Source organism: Cololabis saira, chromosome 9 (assembly GCF_033807715.1).
Source record: "Cololabis saira isolate AMF1-May2022 chromosome 9, fColSai1.1, whole genome shotgun sequence".
NCBI classification, from domain to species: domain Eukaryota; kingdom Metazoa; phylum Chordata; class Actinopteri; order Beloniformes; family Belonidae; genus Cololabis; species Cololabis saira.
The window spans coordinates 43469580-43492264 of NC_084595.1; the positions used below are offsets into that span (position 1 = coordinate 43469580).

A 22685-nucleotide genomic window follows, 5' to 3' on the forward strand; every position below is an offset into this window, starting at 1 on the left:
CTACAGACACCCCGGTGTTCATATTTTTTGTCGGATTTGCGCTGATCTCATAAAAAAATATCCCAAAAAAATCCCCAGGACGGAAATCCGTACCCAGTACGGAGAACTTTAATCCCTGGACACTGTTGCAATAATTAAGTTGACTAAAAATAAAAGGCATGGATGAGTTCTTCCAGATCCTGCTCAGACATTAGTTCTTTGATCCCAGAGATGTTCTTCAAGCTCACTTTGTAATAGTTTTAATGTCTCTGAAGGTTCAGGTCTGAGTCCATGACTACATCCAGATTTCAGGCTGTTTTTCTCCACGGAGATTTCTTCTTACCAGAAACAACCCTCACCTTAGTGGGAGAAAGGGATTCAAAAACTGAAAGCTTAGAGTGGAAGTCGTGTTGTAATTTATTTACTGAGTTACAGGATAAAGTGGAGGTGGAAGAGTAGATTTTCTTTTAAACTGCATGTCCATTTTTGTTTCAACTTTTCTTAACAATTTTAGATCATCAGGATATTTCCATCCCTCTAGGCAGCAGCGTTTAGATCAGTGATTCTTAACCATAGGGCCGCGGCCCACACTTGGGCCGCGAGCGCCACCTAGTGGGCCGCAAAAAGAATTCAGTTTTGTACGTTTGGGCCGCGAGGGCCGCAGGACTGCATAGCAACTCCCGACCAAATGATGAGTAGAAGACACTCAGCTAGCTGTACGTGTAATAGTAAGAGAAATGGTGTGTATTTACAGAGTAAATCCTTAATTTTGCACAGAGTACGTTTAGATCCGCCAGGATCAGGGATCGATTACTTGGGTCTGCGCCCAGAGCGAGCGCGGCGTGATCGTTTATTCCGACGCGTCCCCGCGGCCGGGGAGGTCGGCTGAGGCTGCCGCTCGGGCGGCCCCGTCGTTACTGGTGAAAGATGGTAGATTTAGATGCGTGGGCTGTCGTGTCTGCTGGAGTGGACTGTTCGGGCTTTCAAAAAAGCATCGGAAAGTGACTGCTGCAGCGTGACCAGAGAGCTGCGGTGCGGGCTGTGCCCGTCGCAGCTGATCAGGCTCGGATGAACCCGACACACTCAGTACGTGCACATGCAGCGATTCAAACTGGTTGGAGATCATTTGCACACATCGTACTGACTTTTAAACTGCATGTGAACACCTTAAGTCAGTCAAGTAATCTGATCAGACTGGATTCATCAACCCGCTTGCAGCACCTAGATAAGCCAGTCGCAACCGCCTTGTTAATGCCATGTGTACGGAGACATGGATATTACAGTCTGCGCATGCTCGAGAATTTCCCCCGGGTGGGGTTTTCCCCCGGGGGAGGGGATTCACCAGGAAGTGAAAGGAGACGACGCAGGACGCAACGCTGCTCAGTAGTAGCTCCCTGGGGTGTCGTGTGACTGCTTCAGGGGTGTCGTCAAAATATTTCCTATTCTGACATTTCATATATAAATACTGTATTTTCGCGACCATACGGGCGCCGTGTGAAAAGGCATAGCCTCAGCCTTGTGTCATATTTCTGTATTTAAAACACACGGCGCACCGACCGAAACGGCACACACACAAGAACACACACAAGCACAGGAGTGTGCGTATTTAAAAATACAGCGGGAGCAAAACTTTGTTTGATTGTAGGCTACTTTATTTCAGTTTTTACATTAATCAAACCCATTAAGTCTCATCCTCTGTTTCTGCATTAAAGAGCTCCGCTAAATCAGCTGTGCCAGTCCGAATTCCTCGCTGTCAGAGTCACGTTCCGTGCCGTGCGGCGCCTCGGAAATGCACGCTTTTGCAAAAGCTCGCAAAATAATCCCAGCAGACACGTTAGCCCACGCATCAACAATCAATCTGCAAACTGTGGCATAAAAAAAAACAAAATACGCCGTACCCTACGCCGTAGGCTGCGTCTATTTAACGCGGACCTAATGCCGCGTTCCATTTATCCTCGGAAGTGGGGATTTCCCAGTCCCCAGTCGGAATTTTCAACTGGAACGCCCCTCGAAGTGGGGTTTCCCACTGGGAAAGTGGGAGAGTCTTCACCACCTCCGAGTTACCATTCCAAGATGGCTGCCATTCCCAGTTCCCACTTCCGATTTCCGAGGTAAATGGAACGCGGCATAAACTCCGAGGCCGGCAGACAGAAATCTCTAAATTTCGGAGCAAATTTCTTAACAGGCGTAGCTACAACTGTTTGATTTCATCTATTAAACCAACATCTTCCTAAATGATTTATTTCAGCCGGCGTGATTCTCAACAGAGCAGCGTCCCAGAGAGAGTTTCTCTCCCGGGGCTGACGCAGCAGCTTGACCCGGCGGATACGTCTCTTCTCGGGCTGTGAGCTGAGGCTGCTCCCCGGGGGCGGCGGCTCTTCTCATCTCCGAAAACATCGGGTCAAATTTCTTAACAGGCGTTATTTGGATAAACTGAGCCCCGGTTGTGGATCTTAAGGTTACCTTTATACCTGAAAAAATATTAAAACTTAATAAAGTGCCATATTAACAGCGCTACAGCTGAAATTAAAACAGCTTTTGGCTCTCTGCTTCCTGATCAGGTTAGGGATGAAAACGAGGGGGAGTAGGAGAAATGGGACAGGCACCTGGGCCAAGTGCCCTAAAATCTCCCCCTTCTTTTTTAGGGGTTAGGGAAGAAAAGAAGTGCGAGTGGAGAAAAGAAGGGCGAGTGAAGGAGAATTGGGATTGGCCCTTAGAATGCACTTTTTCTTGTTGTTAAGCGGAGGTCAACCGGAAGTGGCTCTTTGTTGAAATGGTTACCATGGTTACCTCGGGTACAGCGCCACCTAGCGTCACGGAGTCAGCCATGCTCTGGTTACAGTGGTTTATTCAATCTGATTCAGTCTGATCTCACAACAGCATGTGTAATCAGATAAGTTGATCCAATCTTCTGCATGTCATTATCTGATCAGATCTCCAACCACCTTGAATCGCTGCATGTGCACGTACTGACTGAGTCCTGACAACTTATTAACGTAAATAACTTAAATAAAGTACAATCAAACTAAGTTTTGTTCCCGCTCTATTTTTAAATATGCACACTTGTATGCTTGTGTGTGTGTGTGTTGTAAGGCGGCGCTCCGTGTGGGTAATTAGATTGACATATATATATATATATATATATATATATATATATATATATATATATATATATATATGAGAAGCGTAACAGGTGGAAAGGAAAGTTCAACCCGGAATGGACAGATTCATCCTGGTTCAGTCTTCCCACTGGGACAAAACCAGTGTCTCATACGTTCAGAGACCGTGGCGTTCAAAGTGCAAAAGTGAAACGCCACTGAAACAAAACACAAAGTTTTTCATCAAACATATCCACTCAAGTCTGAACTGAAGTCACAGAAAATAAGCTGACCATCTTAAAACATCCTGCCCATGTTTGGGTCCAGATACAGCTGTGAAGCAGCTTTCTCCACAATGAACATAATTCAAACTAAATATCGTTCCAGGCTCAACAATGAGCACCTTCTCATGTGCATGAGAACCTGACACCATCCAGCCCAGATTTAATGTCCTGGCAGGAAAATTAGAGCTCAGTTCTCTCACTGAACGACAGAAAGTTGGGGCATAAGATTAAAAGAGGGGAATAAAGAGAAACTGCAAAACTGTTCAATTGTTAAGATGTGTTTATATTCATTTAGTATAAAAATGTGTTGAGACAATTAACAAAGAAAAGGGGAAATTCAAACTGCTGATAGAGAAACAAAATAAGATAGGTTTTATTTTATTTTTCAAATGTTATTTTATTTTTAAGCGAAAAAAATATGTTTAATTCAAGTTACACATGTTAAGTGGCAAATATGTACTCTTTTTAATATAACAGTCAGATGCAGATGTTGATACAACTATGAGGCTACTTGAATATATATATATATATATATATATATATATATATATATATAATGATGTTCTGGACCTTCGCTTGAGTACATTTTCTCTAAATGGACCTCTTAAAGTTTTAGTTGAATACCCCTGCTATACAGTGTTAATATTTAATGGGCCCCGGGCCACTCTGTACTGAAAGAATTGGGCCCCAAGGTCAGAAAGGTTAAGAACCCCTGGTTTAGATAAGATGGGGTAAAAGAGCAGACACCCACCTCCCAGCGTAGCCCCCTGGTCCTCCAGCGTAGCCCCCGCTGCTCCGGCTGTACATGCCCTGGTTCATGTAGCCTTTGCTGGGCTCTCCGTAGCCCGGCTGGCCCATGTAACCTCCGGGTCCGCTGGCCATGCCCGGACCCCCGGGACCCTGCATCATTGGCCCCCCTCCTTGGTTGGCCCCAGGTCCCATCACCCCTCCACCCAGTCCCTGACAGAGACAAGGAGACATTGGTGAGAGGTTACATAGCATGAAAAAGAGACTTAGACTCATAAAACAGGATGAAAGATCCAAAAAGTGTCATCAACAAACACTAGGGGTGTAACGATACGGTACCATACACGATATTGAGGTCACGATGACGATACGATACGATATTATAGCAGTATTTTTTTAACAACCTTGAATGAGGAACATATGACTGGAATAAATTGTCTTTTATTAGAAAGACACAAAATACAAAACAATACTGTGCGTTTGCCCTATTGTTCCAGTTTGTAATGCTTTATAACTGTTTAAGTTTTAAAGAGAAAGCCAGGCCAACCATTTTCCACAAACTGAACTAAAAGTAAATGTCAGGTTTGCATTATGCATCTTCAGTTTCATAAAAGTACAAATATTTAGACACAAACTGAATAGTTTCTCTCATGTATGACTTTACTTTTTTCTTTTGCAGAAATTTAACAACTAAAATTAAATAAATAAAAGTAAATAAATACATACAATTTTACATCATAAAAAACATTGATTCATGCTCACCTTATAAGTGTAAGAGGAGATTTATTTTTGTTAAGAAGGTTATTTTGGTAATTCAGGGTTCATTATTTTATAAATATATCTTTCTATTCTGATGTAAATCAGGGACTATAATGACACTAGTCAGTTTATCTGTAGTGATTAGTCTGTTTTAGATTGGGCGGAGTGATACGCCACAGTACGGCACTAGGTGCTGTGTTGATGTTCTAAAATCCTACACTGTTGAGGGACATTAAAGTACACTGGAACTCAGCAGAAGTTGTCCCCGTGTTTATCCTACTCACCACCCCAAAAAGGTTTAATTTAATAAGGTAAGGCTTAACTCTACACCAGCCTTACATAAGTAAAAGTTCAGAGCTCAAAACCCTGCAAGAGTCCTGTGATCAGGACCAAAACGGTACTAGTTTCTTCTGAGGAGAAGATTTTGGTCCGCGGGTCGAGGCGCGGTCTGCAAAAATACACTGCGCGTTACTAGATAACACAATATAGGCTATTAATATTAATAATCCACCGTCACCTCCACGACACGTATCGTGACGTTTTTGTTTCGCAAAATTTTGTGGCACGATATATTGTTACACCCCTAACAAACACCAACATCGTAATTCACATCTGCCCTGCGTGCTGATGTCGTACCTGGCTGGCCGAGGGGTTGGTGACTCCCCACACTGTGGTGACCACAGACAGGGACCCGGTGGGCTGATTGGTGGGCTGCTGCCAGCTGGAGGGGTCGTAGGGGTAGGAACCGTCGCTGCAGACACAGGTGTGGTTTTACTCAGAGAGGAGTCCAACAAAGTCTCTGAAACCGAGCCCCGAGACCAGAAATACTACATGTTTCCTGGACATTCTGGACTGATTCCTGCATCTTTCATGGAGAAGCTCTGACTAATCAGTGCCATGACCACAACATTAATCAAAGCATTTTGTCTCTTACTGAGTCCAGCTAAAAATACTGGAGGCATCGCTGGGTGCAAGAATAAGGATCCAGTCCTGGAGAAACATGTATCCGTCACCCAGAACTGAACCTGGACTCAGCGGAAAAAACCCAAAGTGACCAGTATCAACAGCAGGCACTTCTGTCTCCAACGGTTCAAAGTTGAGGACAGAATTAACTTCTGTTTTCAATATGGAAGGTTTTACAATCCAAAACTCCATTATATCAGTACAATCAGTTAAGACACAATCTAGAGTCATATCCATACGCCACTAGACAGGCAACAAAGGGCCGGTTTTCACTTCCTAAGCCAAACTGAAAATGAAATCGTGGAATTCTTTACCACTGTATGACTAAATTAACACAGAAATAAATATTCAAAAAGGAAATTAAGAAACACCTTGGAATATCATATGTACAGGACTGTCTCAGAAAATTAGTTTTAAAAAGTTCTTTATTTTCTGTAATGCAAAAATGTCATACATTCTGGATTCATTACAAATCAACTGAAATATTGCAAGCCTTTTATTATTTTAATATTGCTGATCATGGCTTACAGCTTAAGAAAACTCAAATATCTTATCTCAAAAAATTTGAATATTCTGGGAATCTTAATCTTCTTAAACTGTAAGCAATGATCAGCAATATTAAAATAATAAAAGGCTTGCAATATTTCAGTTGATTTGTAATGAATCCAGAATGTTTTTTTTTTTTTTTTTTTTTTTTAAATTGCATTACAGAAAATAAAGAACTTTATCACAATATTCTAATTTTCTGAGACAGTCCTGTATAGGATACCAAACACATACACTTATACAGATACATATACATACTGGACAGGGTAAGGTGTATTTTTGATCTGATTGTCATGGCCTAGATTATGTTTTACTGTATATTGGAATGTTTCATGTATGTTTTTTTGCTTTAAGATAATGATTTACATGTACGGTAAAGGTTAATGTAGGTTTGTCGTGTTATTTCTTTATGTCTTGTTTTTAACTGTATGTTTTAAATGTATTGTTTTATTAACATGGACCCCAGTAAGACTAGCTGTATTTAAGGCATAGCTCATGAGGATCCTTACAAATAAACAAATAAACATAAACAGACTCTACATAAAATGTAAAGCTTTTATTTGCAGCATCAATATCAACAAAAGACCAGAATGCATGCAAGACGAGGATGGATTTCAGGTAATATCCATGTAACAGAGTTAACGAAGTGTTGGGAGCATGTGTGCAGCAGGTGTGCAGCATGTGTGCAGCAGGTGTGCAGCAGGTGTGCAGCAGGTGTGCAGCAGGTGTGCAGCAGGTGTGCAGCAGGTGTGCAGCAGGTGTGCAGCAGGTGTGCAGCAGGTGTGCAGCAGGTGTGCAGCATGTGTGCAGCAGGTGTGCAGCAGGTGTGCAGCATGTGTGCAGCAGGTGTGCAGCAGGTGTGTGAGCTCCAGGTTCATCCAGGACCAGAGAGCAGTTAATGTTGACGGCAGTAGAGCAAGTACCTGTGTGGGTTGTTGGCCAGTCCAGCCTTCATCTGGTTCAGAGGGTTCATGGTAGCCGGAACCACGTCCAATCACACAGACAGACTCCTGACAGACGGACAGAATAGTCGTGTTAATCCTCTACAATCAGTTCAAGACTACATTTCTCACTGTAAACGCCAAACGGAATATCCCCATCAAACAGAACATGAATTTGTTTTCTGCACATGCTCTGTTCATCCTGGTCTTTTGAGTCCAGGAAGTTCTTATAAACACAGAGAAACACAAGACCAGGAGGAGACTAATCACTTCATAAATGTAATGAAGGATATGAACATTTCTGCATTTGTAGACGGTAGAAAGTACCGGGATAGTGAGATTTAAAAGAAGGTGAGAGAAAAGTTGCGCGAAGCAGCATTTGTTTTGAATTTGGATACAGGAAGAAGAAGCGGAAATGACGGGAATTGCGTCATGATGTTCTCCGTGCGTCGCTGGTTTCATCCAGATATCCCAAATGATTAATTACCATGTAAACGGAATATTCTGAATGTTCCAGTAACCGGAATATTAGCAATAACCCGAATTTTGACTGCATGTAAACGTAGTCAATGATGATGTTTTCCGGAAAACCCGGTCCGATGATAAAAAAACCACGTCGCTACCATCACTGTCATATACTCAATAAATATGAAATTTTAAACTTTGAGAATCTGATAATGCACTCAAATGTCTGCTTACTTTTTAAAATGATCCATAATGCTGCAGCTCCCCCTTTGAAAAAATGTGTTACTCTCTGCTCTGAGAAGTCAACACGAACAACCAGATCTGTTACGAGGGGGGAGTGTCGTGGACCCAAACACAAAACTGCATTTGGGAAGTCATCATTCTCCTGTATTGCAATGACTCAATAGAATACTCTGCCAACAGACATTCCCCACACCTTCTCACATCTTGCCAAACGTTGGTTACTGTCAAGACAAGTGTGTGTACATTTATGAAGTGTGTTGTGTGTGTGTGTGTGTGTGTGTGTGTGTGTGTGTGTGTGTGTGTGTGTGTGTGTGTGTGTGTGTGTGTTGGGGGGGCAGCCTAGCTTTAAATCTTAGGTGCCAACATCTGACAAATCCCATGCTCTGTTGAATCTGCTTCCAGGTTTTATTTATCTATCGTCTCTTTGCTTTGTTCTGCTCTTTTACTTATTTTTGCTTTCTTCTATACTAATTTTTATGTACTATTCCATCAACCTACCCAGGGACTACAAGTGGAAAATAGCAAGCTGCTACAACTTGGCACAATGCATATTCTCCTGTACAAGATGAATGTCTTATTTGTTTATTTATAGGATCCCCATTAGCTGATGTCGTGACATCAGCTATTCTTCCTGGGGTCCCCAATGCAATTTTAAAAGAACATAGTCCACACATACACACATTTATCGCTGTTACGGATCACTAACACCGAGTCATCATATACACAAACAGCAAACTTTCTGTCTAAAATACATTATTGGTACAAAGAATGCATCATTAAAATACCACGAAGTATAACCCACAAATACATTCCTGTAATAAATGATAGCATGTGTTTCTCATTGAATTTGATGTAAATAGTCTTTTGCTACCTTTTTAAAACTGTATTTTGATGTATTATTTCTGATGTTATTAGGTAATGTGTTCCATCCTGTGATAGCTCTGTAATAACAGTGTGTTTTAAAAAGTTTGTTCTTGGCTTAGGTGCCAGTAAATTATCATAACATGATTGTCTGGTTGGATATTTATTGACATTTCTAGTGAACACTATCTGATCTGCAAAATATTGTGGTTTTTTTACTTTTAATCAAAGTCCTCATGAAAGTAAGGAGACTTAATTTTAATCTGTCCACCACCAACAGCCGTGATAAATGCTGATGCATATTTAAGATATTTGCATGCAGTGAACAATTTAAAGCAATCCTAGCTGCTTTGTTCTGTGCAATTTGAAGTTTTTTAATATCTTTGGTGCCTGCAGATGACCAAATAATTGGGCAATAGTCCAGATGAGACAACACTAGAGCCTTAATTACTTGGTTCAGAGTATCTGGTTCAACATACTTGGAACATTTCCTTGTTACTGCAATACTTTTACCCATTTTCTTCGTAATGTGATCGATATGTTCTGACCATGAAAGTTTGTTATCCAATACTATTCCAAGTAACTTGATCTTGTTAACTTGCTCAATTTGTGTTCCATCAACCGACAGCTGTAGTTGAGGATCATTTACTAATGCATGTTATTGTGCACTGTCCCTGTTTTGAAATAAATAAATTACAAATTACACTTTGATCAGGGCAGCTCTCGCATCAGCCTGACAATCCAGACCCCAGACCAGGAGGCGGAGCTGCAGTCCAATCCATCCATTGCGTTTACATGCAAGCGCTTGATTGGTTGTTTATCGATACGAGGAAAGCTACAGCGATGTCCAAGCAAACAAAATAAAAGCTACCAACAACAGTGGTTGTAACTAAATTTGTATGCTACTGTAAAAATTCAGCTGCCGTCGTCTTCATTAGCATATGTCAAACCAGCAGAGGACGTCCACCGGGGTGGAGCCAGTCAGTTTAAACCTGTTTACGGCGACACTGACTTCAAGGGAAGCTGGAAAGGAAGTGGTGTTCCACTCATTTGCCGTTTAATTGAATTCACATGTATTTACAGCAACTGAATAAGGCATAGACATTAAGGGCTGGTTGCTGCCCATTGACCAGGGAAGGAACTGTCTTCAGACTGCAGAGCGCAGTAATACTTTGTGAAAGCACACACACATTGTGCCTTGGTGGGATCACTGTCAATATACAGCTGGAGAGTGGAGGTGGAGTAAAGAGGGTATCTAGTGCGTCTTCAGGCGCGCAGCAGGACCCTGCTCTATAGGCCAAAGAAGGGGGGCAAGATAATACTGGTTTAAGGCTGGATTATGGTTCTGCAAAAAAATCGACACCGTACCTGACGTGCACCTCCCAAAAAATGTAACTACGAGTCAAGAGGTTGCAGACCCGATGCAGACCGAGAGGGGTGTGATTGGTTCCCTTGGTAGCAACACATTTCTGGTTCCTGAAGCAGTCGTGAACTTTCAGCTCTCTTTTCTTCGTGTGTGTGATTTTTTTTTGTTTTGTTTTTTTGCACAATAGTTGTCCTTATCTCTTTGATTCACTGTGACCGGAAAAGTCGGATAAACCATTCAGGAAAAGATCTCACCCCCCTAGCGCTCGCGGGAGGTATTACACCGCTGCGAAATGTAGTGTTGGAGAAGTCCGAAGGGTTCACGACGGCGTCACGGCAGCGGCGTGTGCTCTGCGTTGGTTTAACGCAGAACCTTAATCCAGCCTTTACTGTGTCCTGCCCGACATGGCCATGAAACTAAGTTTCCCAGAGGTCCCTAATGTACCTGAGCACCTGCCAAACCAGTTCAAAAATGGTTCACCACGCCCCCAAAAGATACCTCGACATGCCGCTGGTGAACAATGGAAGTCATTTGTAAAAGGGAAAACAGGTTTCTACTCCAAAAAATAAAAAAAGGAAAGTGAATAAACTAGTTTTTTTTAAGTTTTATTGAAGCTACAATAAGAGTGTTTGTAGACCAACAAATGTTCAATTAAGGAAATGTGCTATAAATTTCCAATCCATACTTTCTAAAAACGTATCTTTAAAGCAAGACATGTCCGTCAACCACAGTACACTGCAACGTGACACACTGTATTAGTATAAGCTTACCTTCGGAGTGTATGGAGATGTGTCACTGCCTTTTTCTATTTGGTTTCTAATAGAGGTTTTTCTGATCATGGAGATAAAACAGTTGTCTATACGAAGATTTCATGAATGAGGCTCGGGGACAGAAAAGACTTGGTGTTCCTCAAGGTTCTGTGGACCCATGCTTTTTATTTTATTAATGCTTCCAAATTGAGCTGGACTGAGACTGGATTTAAACTGATTGTAACTAGAGCTGGGTATCATCACTGACCTCCCGATACAATTCCGATACACTAGGTCCCAAGACGATACGATATTGATATTCTAGTTACAATAACGGAATAACGTGATCCTTCCAAGTGCTACGTCCGGCCAGAGAAACCCCACCCTGACTGGTGAAAAGAAGCAGCCTGTGAACTCCTCAAGTAAGGAGGAGACTTGAGCTCAGTGTAGGGTTATGTATCGATAATCGTTCCTACACATGCATATCGATAAAATATCGATATTTTTAACGCACCCCTAATTGTAACTGAATTTTCTTTCAAAGAAAGGTGAGTTAAAGGGTGTAAAGAGATTACATTTACTGTGAATTGCTGACAATAAAAACACATTCAACTGAATTGTACAGTAAATAAACAACAGCCAGGGTTTTTCCTGCATATAAAATTCCGTGCCGCCCCCAGCTCTCAAACCTCTGAGGTCATAAAAATTGTTATTTTCTGGCAGGCGTTGGACTGGATGGATGTTATTTTGACTGCAGTTACAGCATTACACCGCTGTGGAGGCGCTGTATCAACGACAGTGCACCGGAAGAAGAAGAAAAAGAGTTGGCGAGGCGAGGGTAACGTTAGTCAGTTTCCAAGTCATTAGGAGCATATCAACGCAAAGCCAACATGTACGTGATTTAAACATGACTTTTTATTCATCTTCACAGATCGTCTCAAAAACACAGAGCGGGTGGCTGAACCGATTTACCTGCTCAGGCATACTGGGGAAGGTATGGTCTGTTATTTATGCCAAAAGCACTGTGACCCCACGCAGCAGAACTATCACTATTTATGTCTGTATCAAAATAAATACAAAAATAATGCATTAATTGTTTTGTTTGCGCAACAGACTGACGGAGAGGCATTTGGATGTCTGTTGTAAGGAGGCCATGGATGGACCAGACCAAACCAGACCAGACCAGGACCATCCATGGACCAGACCAGGAGGCCTTGAACTACAAGGAGCATGAGGTTCTACAGATGGAAAAATAGGAGGCTGAAATGTTCTGTGTGGTTGCGATATTTGTCAGTAAATGTCTGAAACCCTACAAAAACTCAAAATCTTAGCAAGATTATATCTTGTATCTTATATCCAGTCAAAATGTTTTATTTCTAGTCCAAAAAAAATTACATTTAAAATAAGACAGTCACAAGTAACTTGTTCTAGAAAACCATTTTCACTAATTTCAGTGAAAATTTTCTCTTGTTCCATTGGCATTTTTTTTTTTAAACTTTTTATTTTTGGTAAGATTGAGTTTTTTTATATTTGTATTTATATTTTTATGTTAATAAAATAATGCTTTAACATGATAATTGTCATATTTTTAATCATATTAGAACTCCCAAAATACCGTACAAAATATCTTGCTTATAAAAAGTGTTTGCTTGAGCCAGTTGAGGGCACGGTTTACCCGCACACGTGTGACCAGGATGGAGCCACCTCTGCCTCAATTAGAGCCAGGAAAGACCCTGACAGCAACAAGCCGACTAAAACAATTTAAGTTTTTACTCTTTAAGTAAAAAAAAAAGGCAAAAAGGCAATTAATAATTGAAAATCGTTTCAGTAAGACCAACAGTGTTTTGAAGGAAAATTCACTCTGGAAACTTTTAAAAACAGCAAATGAATCAATGAACAAAATAACTGCAGTTTATTTTCTAAGAAACATTTCTGTATATTAAATGTCAACAGAAGGCTAGAGTGCCAGAAAGATCACTAAGAATTAATGATTCATTTAGCTGATGGTTAAACTGGTCGGCGAGACTTTTCCAGTGGTGGGAGGAACTGGGAGGGCCCGCACATTCCTGAGCATCACTGAGCTGAACACTTGGACATCAGCCTGTTCTTTATGGCGGTGTAAACACTTTGTCTTCCAAGAATTTCAACTATGTCGTTTTATTTCTTACAGCTTTTGGACTGATTATTGCTATGGCCACTGAGTCATTTGGCCAGTCAGTTCAACTGCTTTTACCAGTGTAAAAACCAGCTTAACCAGTAGATAAATGGCTGTTCACAACAGATGTGAAATAAAAAAAGTCAAGATGTGACGAAAAGTGTGGACTTTCTGCTTTAATTAAAGAACGTGGAATTTACCATTTAGGTTAAGTGATTTACATCCATTTTAAACCAAGCACCTCCATTTTTAGGGGCTCAAACACAAGACGATTTTGCATTTAGCTCTATGGAAACCAAGAACAGCTGAATTTCAGCTCAAACACCATCCAGCTTTGTGCTGTAAAGCTGTCATTGCTGTGGGCATCTCCAAGGCCTTGTTTGGACCTGGTATTAACAGCCCTGCTGAGTAGACTCTTCACAAGTAGACAGCCTAAAGTAGAGGTGTAAATGCACCGAAGCCTCCCTGAGATCTGATCACTCAGACCACCTTCACTTAGCAGTGTAAACACAGTGCATCTTGGTGTAGAAGGGCTGCCTACATCAGTGTCTCCCAACCTGGGGACCGGGCCCCCCCTGGGGGGACACCAGAGATCTCTGGGGGGGGGCGCAAAACTTTGTCTGCTTTGAGGATATGCAGTTGTAAAAATTATATTTACACATGTTAAATAAATAAAAAAATCATAATAAACACACCTAATGGAATACAGTAATCCAAGTCTGTATAAACCCACTTGAAAATATATTTTGGTCATTTTAAAATACTAAGTTATTTATCAGGATAAAAACTTAAAAAACGTATTATATCATTATTCAACATTTAATCATACGACTACTCCGACAGGTTGTTAAAGGAAAAATGTAAAAAAATGTTGCTCTCATATTAAAAAGAGACATTTTTCAGGAATGTTTTTATGTCCTTGCAATTATTTCTTGTGTGTATTTTATACAATGGTGACACAAAAGGAAGGTGAGAAAAACAAAGTACAGGGTAAACCAAAGAGAAATGTATCAAAAAAACAATGTTAATTTTTTCAATTAAAGGTTTGTAACGAATAACTTTACTCTTTTGCTGCTAGTACGTACGGATCGGGGGGCCCGGCTGGTCTTAGACACAAGTGTGGGGGGCTCCATTGAAAAAAGGTTGGGAACCACTGGCCTACATAACTGATGTCTGCGGTGTAGGTGGAAGGACATCAACGTCCACCCAATGCTGCCCCGTGAAAGTATGAAACAACATGACATGACAACCAACAACACACAACGTTTTTGCCCAAAGTTCTCCTCCTTCGTTGTTCTTCAAGACCAACAAGGTAGACAACACGTTTGGTCAAGTTCCTGTTTATTTGCATATAAGGCAATGGACTGAGATTTGATCACGAGTTGCGACTAGAGACCACGGACCAGTTAAAGGGATCAGGACAAAATCCTTGTGACTTCACTTGCAGGTTTTCTGAAGAGTCCAGTTGAAGCCACTTTGTTGTCTTACTGCATGATGCCCTGATGGAGGAACTGATGCTCTCCTTCTCAGGTAATCCAAAAATGTGCAAAAAGGTGGAACAGCCACGCTGGCCAGACTACACCAACCTTTAGTTTGGTTACCACAAGTGAGCTGTTTTAGCTTATGATGGTAACTATTGTTCCTAATGGTGGAATGTGGAACTAATGGTGGAATTGTGAGGGAGCGGGATCGGCTAGGAGTTTGCCAGGGATCCAGTTAGTCAACTTGAAAGGGGTCTAAAAAAGGTCCTGGACAAAGGTCACTCAATCAGTGGATCTAGCTGCTGCAAGAGTTAAAAGCGGACGAGCTGAAAGCGGTCCCGTCCTCCACTTGGGTCCCAGTCAGCACCCTTCAACCGGGGAAAAGTGCAGTTTTCTTACTTCCAAAACTGGAAGATGCCTCACCAGACAAATGTAAGGCCCAGGTGGGAATTCTCCAGTGAAACTCAATAGCTGTCATGTGAGGAGAAACACAGTTTTGGAGCAAACAGACAGAAATGGAGGGACTTGGCAGTGAAACCTGCTTCATGTCGACTCCGTGGAGCTGAATAAATGCTGCTGTTCAGACATGTGGCGTGAAAACAGAAAACAGAAGAGCAACCGCTGCGCTGCGACAGGTCACCTGAGAGGCTGCGGCTGAGCGTTACTAACACACATCAACACACACACACACACACGTCACATGGCAACACGTGTCACCACAGCAACACGTTTCATTGACCAAACTAACCGAGACCAATTAAATGCTCCGTAGAGCAACACACTCCAGAATCACTTTGATTTATTGATCCACTGACTAACATGTTAAACGGCAGATCAAAGCTCTCTCTCTCTCACACAGCCAGTTCAGGTGAAGAGGACTTGACTGGTGTTTCTGGAGGTTCCCTGCGGGTTCTAGACAATCACACAAACACACTCGGCCGTGAGAAGGCGGCTCTCCATCAACATCTCAGCTGCAGGTCAGCTGACACAGAAACAGAACATGTGACTGTCAGCGCCGTCACACAAACAGAAGGATTTCCATGGGAAGCTCTCACACATGGAAGTCTGTTCTGTTCAAAACCAGAAAATCTGCCAACATCCTGCATGTCTTTGCTGTCAGATTCCTTCTGTTTTCATAAACAGTAAGGGAGACATGCCTCTAGAGTCGGTACATCTCTTTTAATCAGTAATAGCCATCCAGATCAGTCCAACGTTAGATGCAGGGCCCGTGCTCACAGGTACCGCTAGTCAGGTGTCTGGCTGGCAGCACCTGGCAGTACCAGAAGCACAAAACCAGGGTAAATAGCAACAGCAAAATTAGCCGTTTGGCATTGGCAGAGAAGATTTGGCAAATTCTTCATGGCCACATCCTCAGCTCTGCTGCTCATCCCACAAAGTTCCTGGTAAATGTGGCCCCTTTTAAAAGCAAAAGAAACAGGATCTCTACCGGTAGTTATTGCCAAGAAGCATGGTTACAACACAGAAATAATCTACCAAACACTAACTTCCTTACTTTTTGTCTTCAGTTTAGTAGCCCTTCCCAACTATTTGAATTTCAACGCTCAACGGTGAGAAAAATTACTCAGTGGAAAATATTCAATCTTCCCAGGCGTGAGTGTAAAGTCTACAGGCTGATGATGTAAAGAGTTGATCCATGACTTAGAAGAAGACTGAACAAGTGTGGTTTGTTTGGCAGAGTTTCCAGGAAAAACATTTTCTGTATAAAAAGAACATGGACGCATGACTCGGGTTCAAAGACCTGCATCTGAACAAACCAGCAGACTTCTGGACTGATAAAACCGAAGGGGAGACATTTGGTCCTGATGTCCAGAACCATGTTGGAGGAAACCAAACACAGCAAACAACCAGAAACACCTCATTCCTGCTGTCAAGCACGGTGGTGGAAGGGTGGTGGTCTTGGGTTGATCATGAACTCTGTCTGACAGCAAAGGCGAGGTTAAAACTGGGAAGTTAAAAGGTTACAGAGCAAGCGTTTCAAAGCGAGACGTTTGCTATCAGGCCTAAGATTCTGATCATCATCACAACGTTCCAAGAAAATGTAATCAGTTTGCCTTGCGAGAGGTTGAAATGTGTCATTCTCCACCCTGCCAGATGTTGACTGTGGCAATAAAACACAGCTGTAACTAGTCACTGCCTCTGCTGATAAAGGTCACATTTAATTGGCAGATTTGTTTGACCTCCGACAGGAAAGTGACGGCTGATCATTTAAGACTTCTCTGGAAACAGGTTCAGTTTTGGCTGGAAACTTCTGGCTTTCTTCCCAGCCCAGAGCAGCTCCTCCCAAACACACATCACGGATGATGTTTGGATAAGACGTGAGAATGAACGCTGGTTTGAGTTAATGACACAAAGAGCACAGTGTTGTGAAAACCCACTCACAACAGTGGGAATCAATACCCAACTGAGTCATCATTCAGCAATGGAAAACCTTACTGAGGAAATGTCCTTGTGCCTAAAACAGTCGATCATGTGACCAGACCAGTTGAACAACTGAAACCAACAGTAAACCACCAGAACCAGCTACCCGACACTCCCAGCTGAGAGGTGCTGCGTTACCCATGTCATCAGGTGAGTCATGTGACTCACCTGAGCCGAACACAAGCTGCTCAACCCGTTTCCAGTCTCGCTCTCACCCGTAATAAGACAGAACGCTTTTGAGTGACAACAAGAATTCAGAGAGGAAACTATTGAAGAGAAGACGCAGGTCCACTAAAGTCACATGATCACCTGATCAATGACATCAATTCTCTCTGTAAGCCTTGCTTTCTCTTTTGTAAAGTTAACAAAATCCTTTGCATCCTGGTTTTATACCAGTCATGAAGACGTTCTCGGGGACTGAACCTCAAACGGAGCAATTTGTGTTTTGATGACATTTTACAGTATTAAAGATTGATCAGCTAATTAATCATTAAAATCATCTTTCATTTCACTCATAAATTAATTAAAGAACAGACAATAACAATAAAGGAGGACTTTTCCCGTGTTTTTTGGCCTAAGGAGCTGCAAAGGGGAACTCCTAACTTAGATGTTATTGAAAGCCAAACAAAAAGATTGGAGAAGTGGTGGTGTATTTCCGTGCTAAATAAAGGTGGCGTGTCCAAGTCCGTCCAACGCTACGCTGAAAAAATTTCAGTGCTTCAACTGATGTGGTACTTTGGGGATTTACCCTGATTGGTCAGATTGTACCACAGAGAGGATCAATAAATGTTCCCATTCGGGGCAGTCACGCATAAGAGCTTCTTACAAGACTCAAAAACCACCGCAAATGAAGCGTATGAAAATGGCTGAATGTACCTGACATCACCTTCAGGTCATCCCATCTGAAGCGCGTACCGATGGAGCACCAAATGAAACCCATATTATTGTCAACAGGTGTTAAACCAGGAGAAGAGTTCTTGGCCACTACATCCGCAGAACTGGGTCAATGTTTAGGTATCAAACGAGCCTAGTAAAACAGCTCTGTCTACCTGTCCTATCAAAGGCTGGTGCTGGGGGTTCGAGGGCAACTGGTAGTGGTGCCGAAAGTGATGTCGGTTACTGGGTTAAAATGATCTGGGTCCATCCGTAGGGCCCTATCCACTAGGGCTGGGCCATATTATACCTTTCACAGTAATAACGGTACAATGTTAGGCAATGACAAGAAAAGGAATGTCGCGATAGAATATGGGTAAAACGCGCCTTTGTTTTAGTACGCTCATACGCACAAGGTGGAAAAAGCATGGCGGCGACAGAGTGAATGAAGCTTGAGTTATGGTTCTGCGTCAAAACAACGCCGTGCCTACGGCGTGTGGTACGCGTCGACGCAGACCACACGCCGCCACTGACGCCGTCGCTGACGTGCACCTCCCGAAAATTGTAACCACGCGTCGAGGCGACGCAGACGAGAGGGCTGTGATTGGTTAGCTTGGAAGCAACGCATTTCCGGTTTGAAGCAGTCGTGAACTTTCAGCGCTCTTTTCTTCGTATATGTGTTGGTTTTAGTTTTTTGCACAACAGTTGTCCTTATCTCTTTAATTTACTGTGACCAGAAAAAGTCGGATAAACCATTCAGGAAAAGATCGCTAACTAGCGGTCGCGGGGGGTACTGCACCGCGTCGAAATGGAGTGACGGAGAAGTCCGAAGGGTTCACGACGGCGTCACGGTGACGGCGTCACGGTGACGGCGTCACGGTGACGGCGTCACGGTGACGGCGTGTGCTCTGCGTTGGTTTGACGCAGAACCATAATTCAGGCTTGAGAAGGGAGAAACGGATCGTTGAATGAAACAAATGAACCAGAATTTGTTTGAAAATTGTGTAACTTCAGGGGGGTGGGACTGGTTTGGTTTTTCGCTCGTTAGATACCCAACAAAGCATCATTTTTTGTAGAACATGCAAGGGGGCCATCATGGCGAGGGGAGGGAACACCACAAACCTATTTCATTATTTGAAGCAGAAGCACTTGTTGGAGTACAACAAAGCTGTTAAAGCACGTGAAGAGGCGTCCACTTCAACTAGCGCAGTGCCGAGACCAAAGAAGCTGACTCACTGAACAATCGGCGTAGCTTTAAATAGCTGCACGCCTTATGACAAAAGTAACTGGGGATATGATGCCCATTTGGAGTGTGGAAAGACACTGCATTTTATGTTGCACAGCAACTCTTTTTTTAAGTTTTGTGGATATTATACATGGTTATGCTCAGGATATGTCAGCCTATTTCCACCGGAAATGCCTTTTGGTTAAACTGTCAGCAAGGAATTTGCATTTGCACTGTGACATTTTTATATAGCTTTATTGTACATAAAAAACGGCTGCTTGTTTAAGTGAAAAAAAATTGATTTTTTTTTTTTTTTGCAGTTATGGAGTAGGATTTTGTTTCGCGTCAATTATATCGCCAATTATATCGTCAACGCAAATTTTCAACTATATATTGTGATAAATATTTTTGGCCATATTGCCCAGCCCTACTATCCACAGTAAGTGGAATGACATTTTCGAGCCACAACAGCGGTTTGAGACAGCTGTTTATTCTGAAGTTGATTGGTTACCTTCTGGCTAACATAAATTACAATTTTGCTACAAACATATAGTGTTTTAACTCAAAACTGTTTTGATTCATGTCATTTTGGTTGTTAATAAAGGTTTACATTCATTACCAACTGGTACCAGAGCGAGGGCGGACTTAACTCTGAAATATTCCTTTAATAAACTTAATTTCGAAATATATATGTATATATTTTTTTTTAACGTTTATTTAAATCCACTCTATGTAATAACAACACTTTTTTCATTTTATCACCCCCCACTTTCATGCGAGTTATGCTCCTTTACACGAACCTTTGGATTCGCAAACCTAACCGTTGTTTTCAAGTACAGCTGAATAACATCTTATCTCCACAGATGACCTTATTATCAGGTCATCAGTGGAGATAAAATGCGTTTTCCTCACACTCTCTCACTTACTCACATGGAGCCCTCCTCTACAGTCTCGCATCATCGTCAGCAGTGTAACCTAGCAGACCAAACATTCTGATAATCACAATATTTTGATAAAATGTGATCAGTTTATCGTTTGATTGGACTGCAGCCATCAGCAGGACAGAGAAAGCTGCAGCAGTCAACAAATTTAACTACTCTTATGTCCTCCAGCCACTAGCATGCCCACCCAGATGTTGGCAAATACCTGTGACTACTCCTTCAGATCAGTCACGGAAAAGAGTTTTGCTTTAGTCAAAACGTACTGTGCTGTGCACATATGAGAGGAAGGTGGGTTTCCTTTTGTGCTGTTGTGACATGCATGGTTGATGATCATCACTCATTCAGTGATGTGAAGCGTAAAAACTTCCAATACAACTCGACGGAGGCCGAGGTCTGTGAGCCCATCGGTGACCAGGAGTAACTGCAGACTGCTTCTCTTCTGAATTATTTTCACTCCTCTCTGAATAACCACCGAGAGAGGAGTTTCCTCCACTCACGAGATAACACCACACGAATGAGATGATCACAGAGATCTTAAGATTATTGATGAAATGTAAATGAAATGTAGTGTCTTTTTGGGAGACTTTGCATTAAACTAAACCAACTTCTTAGATTGCTCCCTCTTTTCTAATATCATCAAATGAGTCTGAGAATATGGAGTAATCGCTGAGTGACAGGCCCATGGCTGAAAACCATCTCTTCAAGCTGAAACCAAATTTTAAACTCTTTTCGGAAGCCATAACATATCCTCCAGACTTAACAGGAGGAACCATCAGACCAGTTATTCTGCGTCTCTGATGGTTTGGACCCGCATTAGTGCCTATGCAATGGACAGTTGGAACATCTGGAAATCAATCATCAATGTTGAAAGGTTTATATGGGGTTAGGAGCAACGTCTGCTGCCATCCAGGCATTTGCTTTTATGGGAGGTCTTGCGTCTCTCAGCAAAACAATGCAGAGCCGAGTGCCATCATTGAAACTCCTGGGTTGAGGCTAACAAGGCAGCAAGAAAAGTGACAGTTCCTCTCCTGACCACTAGGGTCTGGATCCATCAGTGAGTGAATATCCATAGAGCGCCATTTGTTAAATTGTCCCATGTTACAGCAGAAACACACATTTTTACAGTCTGATTGAAAAACCAAAACAATGATGCTTCTATTGCTATTCATGAAAACTTTACAGGGGACCTGTTTTTGTACGTCATCAGGTTCAATTATATAAAGCAACAAATCTATGTGTAAATAGGCATGTGGACCAAGAATGTATGCAAGGAAATATTAAATAGCATCATAGGTTAGCATAAGCTAAGTCAGCAAAGCTAAAACGGCCAGCTGTGATTGACATAAGGCGTTTTAGCCAGCGTCCTAGACTGGTTTGTTCCAGCCATTTGGAACATGGTACTATGAAGTATGAAAAAAAAGAGGCTTCGGAACCAGTCCTGAGAAAACCTGTGGATCAGAACCAATCCCCAGAAAACCAGCCAGTTTGGGGATAAAAATACACTGCGCCCTCACTACAGTGACTGCGTTTCCATGCAGTCAATAACCCTTTTAAAACCCGAATATTAGCAATAACCCGGTTTTGCACGGCCATGTAAACACCAATAACCCCTTTGAATAACCTGAATTTACTCATATTCGGGTTTTTAAAAACCCGAATATATGGGTTACTCCTTTTAAAACCAGAATATGTCTCGCAAATGTCTGAGGTATGAGGTAATAAACATGTACCAGTCAAAAGAATTTCAACACAACGGAGCTGATAAGACATTTGAAAGTTTGTCACATCAAGAAGTATATTGAGTTTTCAAAGTTGGCTGCCGCTAAGGCAGAGAAAGAAAAGGAAGCGCAGCGCAACTCAGCTGAACGTAACAGAGACCTATAAATGACAGCAACAACAGCAAGAAAAGAGAACGACATCATAAGGTAATGAATTCATATACCTTGATAATCAGTCGCTTCTGTTGTAGAAGACATCAGGTTTAAACAAGAGATGCAACGATCGATCGGCAACCGATCGGTATCGGCCAATAATACCCCTATCGGTTTTGATCGGAGTTCTCAAAATAATAGTTCAAAGCAGCCGATCTGATGACGTTTACATAGTGCTGGGCGGTATGACCAAAAATTTATATCATGGTATTTTTCAAAATTATATCGGTTTCACGGTATATCACGGTTTGTTTTTTTTTCATGCACAACTGGGTGTTAACCACATTTTCTAATGATTTGGAAAGGAATTGCTGCAGTAAATTGGCTTAGAATGGCCTATTTTACTGTCATGAGGAGGAAATATTGTAGAAAAACATTAATGTCCACACTAGTATAAATACAGGTTTGCATGGCCTCACAAAATGATGCCGTTTACAATGAGGTGGCGGCACTTATGATTCTAATGTAGGGCTGAACGATTTTTGAAAATAATCTAATTGCGATTTTTTTTCCTCAATATTAAGATTGCGATTTAATATGCGATTATTTTTTTTCAAGGTCCTGTTCTCATGTATTTTTCAACTACACAAGCAATAAATCAGTCTGTTTCAAGTAGATTTTCACTTGAAATAAGTAGAA

General features: G+C 41.9%; 1 protein-coding gene across 2 annotated transcripts in view; it reads right to left on the reverse strand.

Annotated features, from left to right (window-relative positions):
• zmiz2 (zinc finger, MIZ-type containing 2) overlaps positions 1-22685 on the reverse strand; it is a 53732-nt gene that overhangs the window by 27723 nt on the left and 3324 nt on the right. For both annotated transcript variants that reach the window (XM_061729642.1, XM_061729641.1), the window contains exons 2-4: positions 7300-7386; positions 5504-5618; positions 4113-4321 (exon numbers count right to left, since the gene is read on the reverse strand). In XM_061729642.1, coding sequence (XP_061585626.1) covers positions 4113-4321; positions 5504-5618; positions 7300-7349 — 374 coding nt within the window. In that variant the 5' untranslated portion in view covers positions 7350-7386. The remainder of the gene's footprint in view (positions 1-4112; positions 4322-5503; positions 5619-7299; positions 7387-22685) is intronic.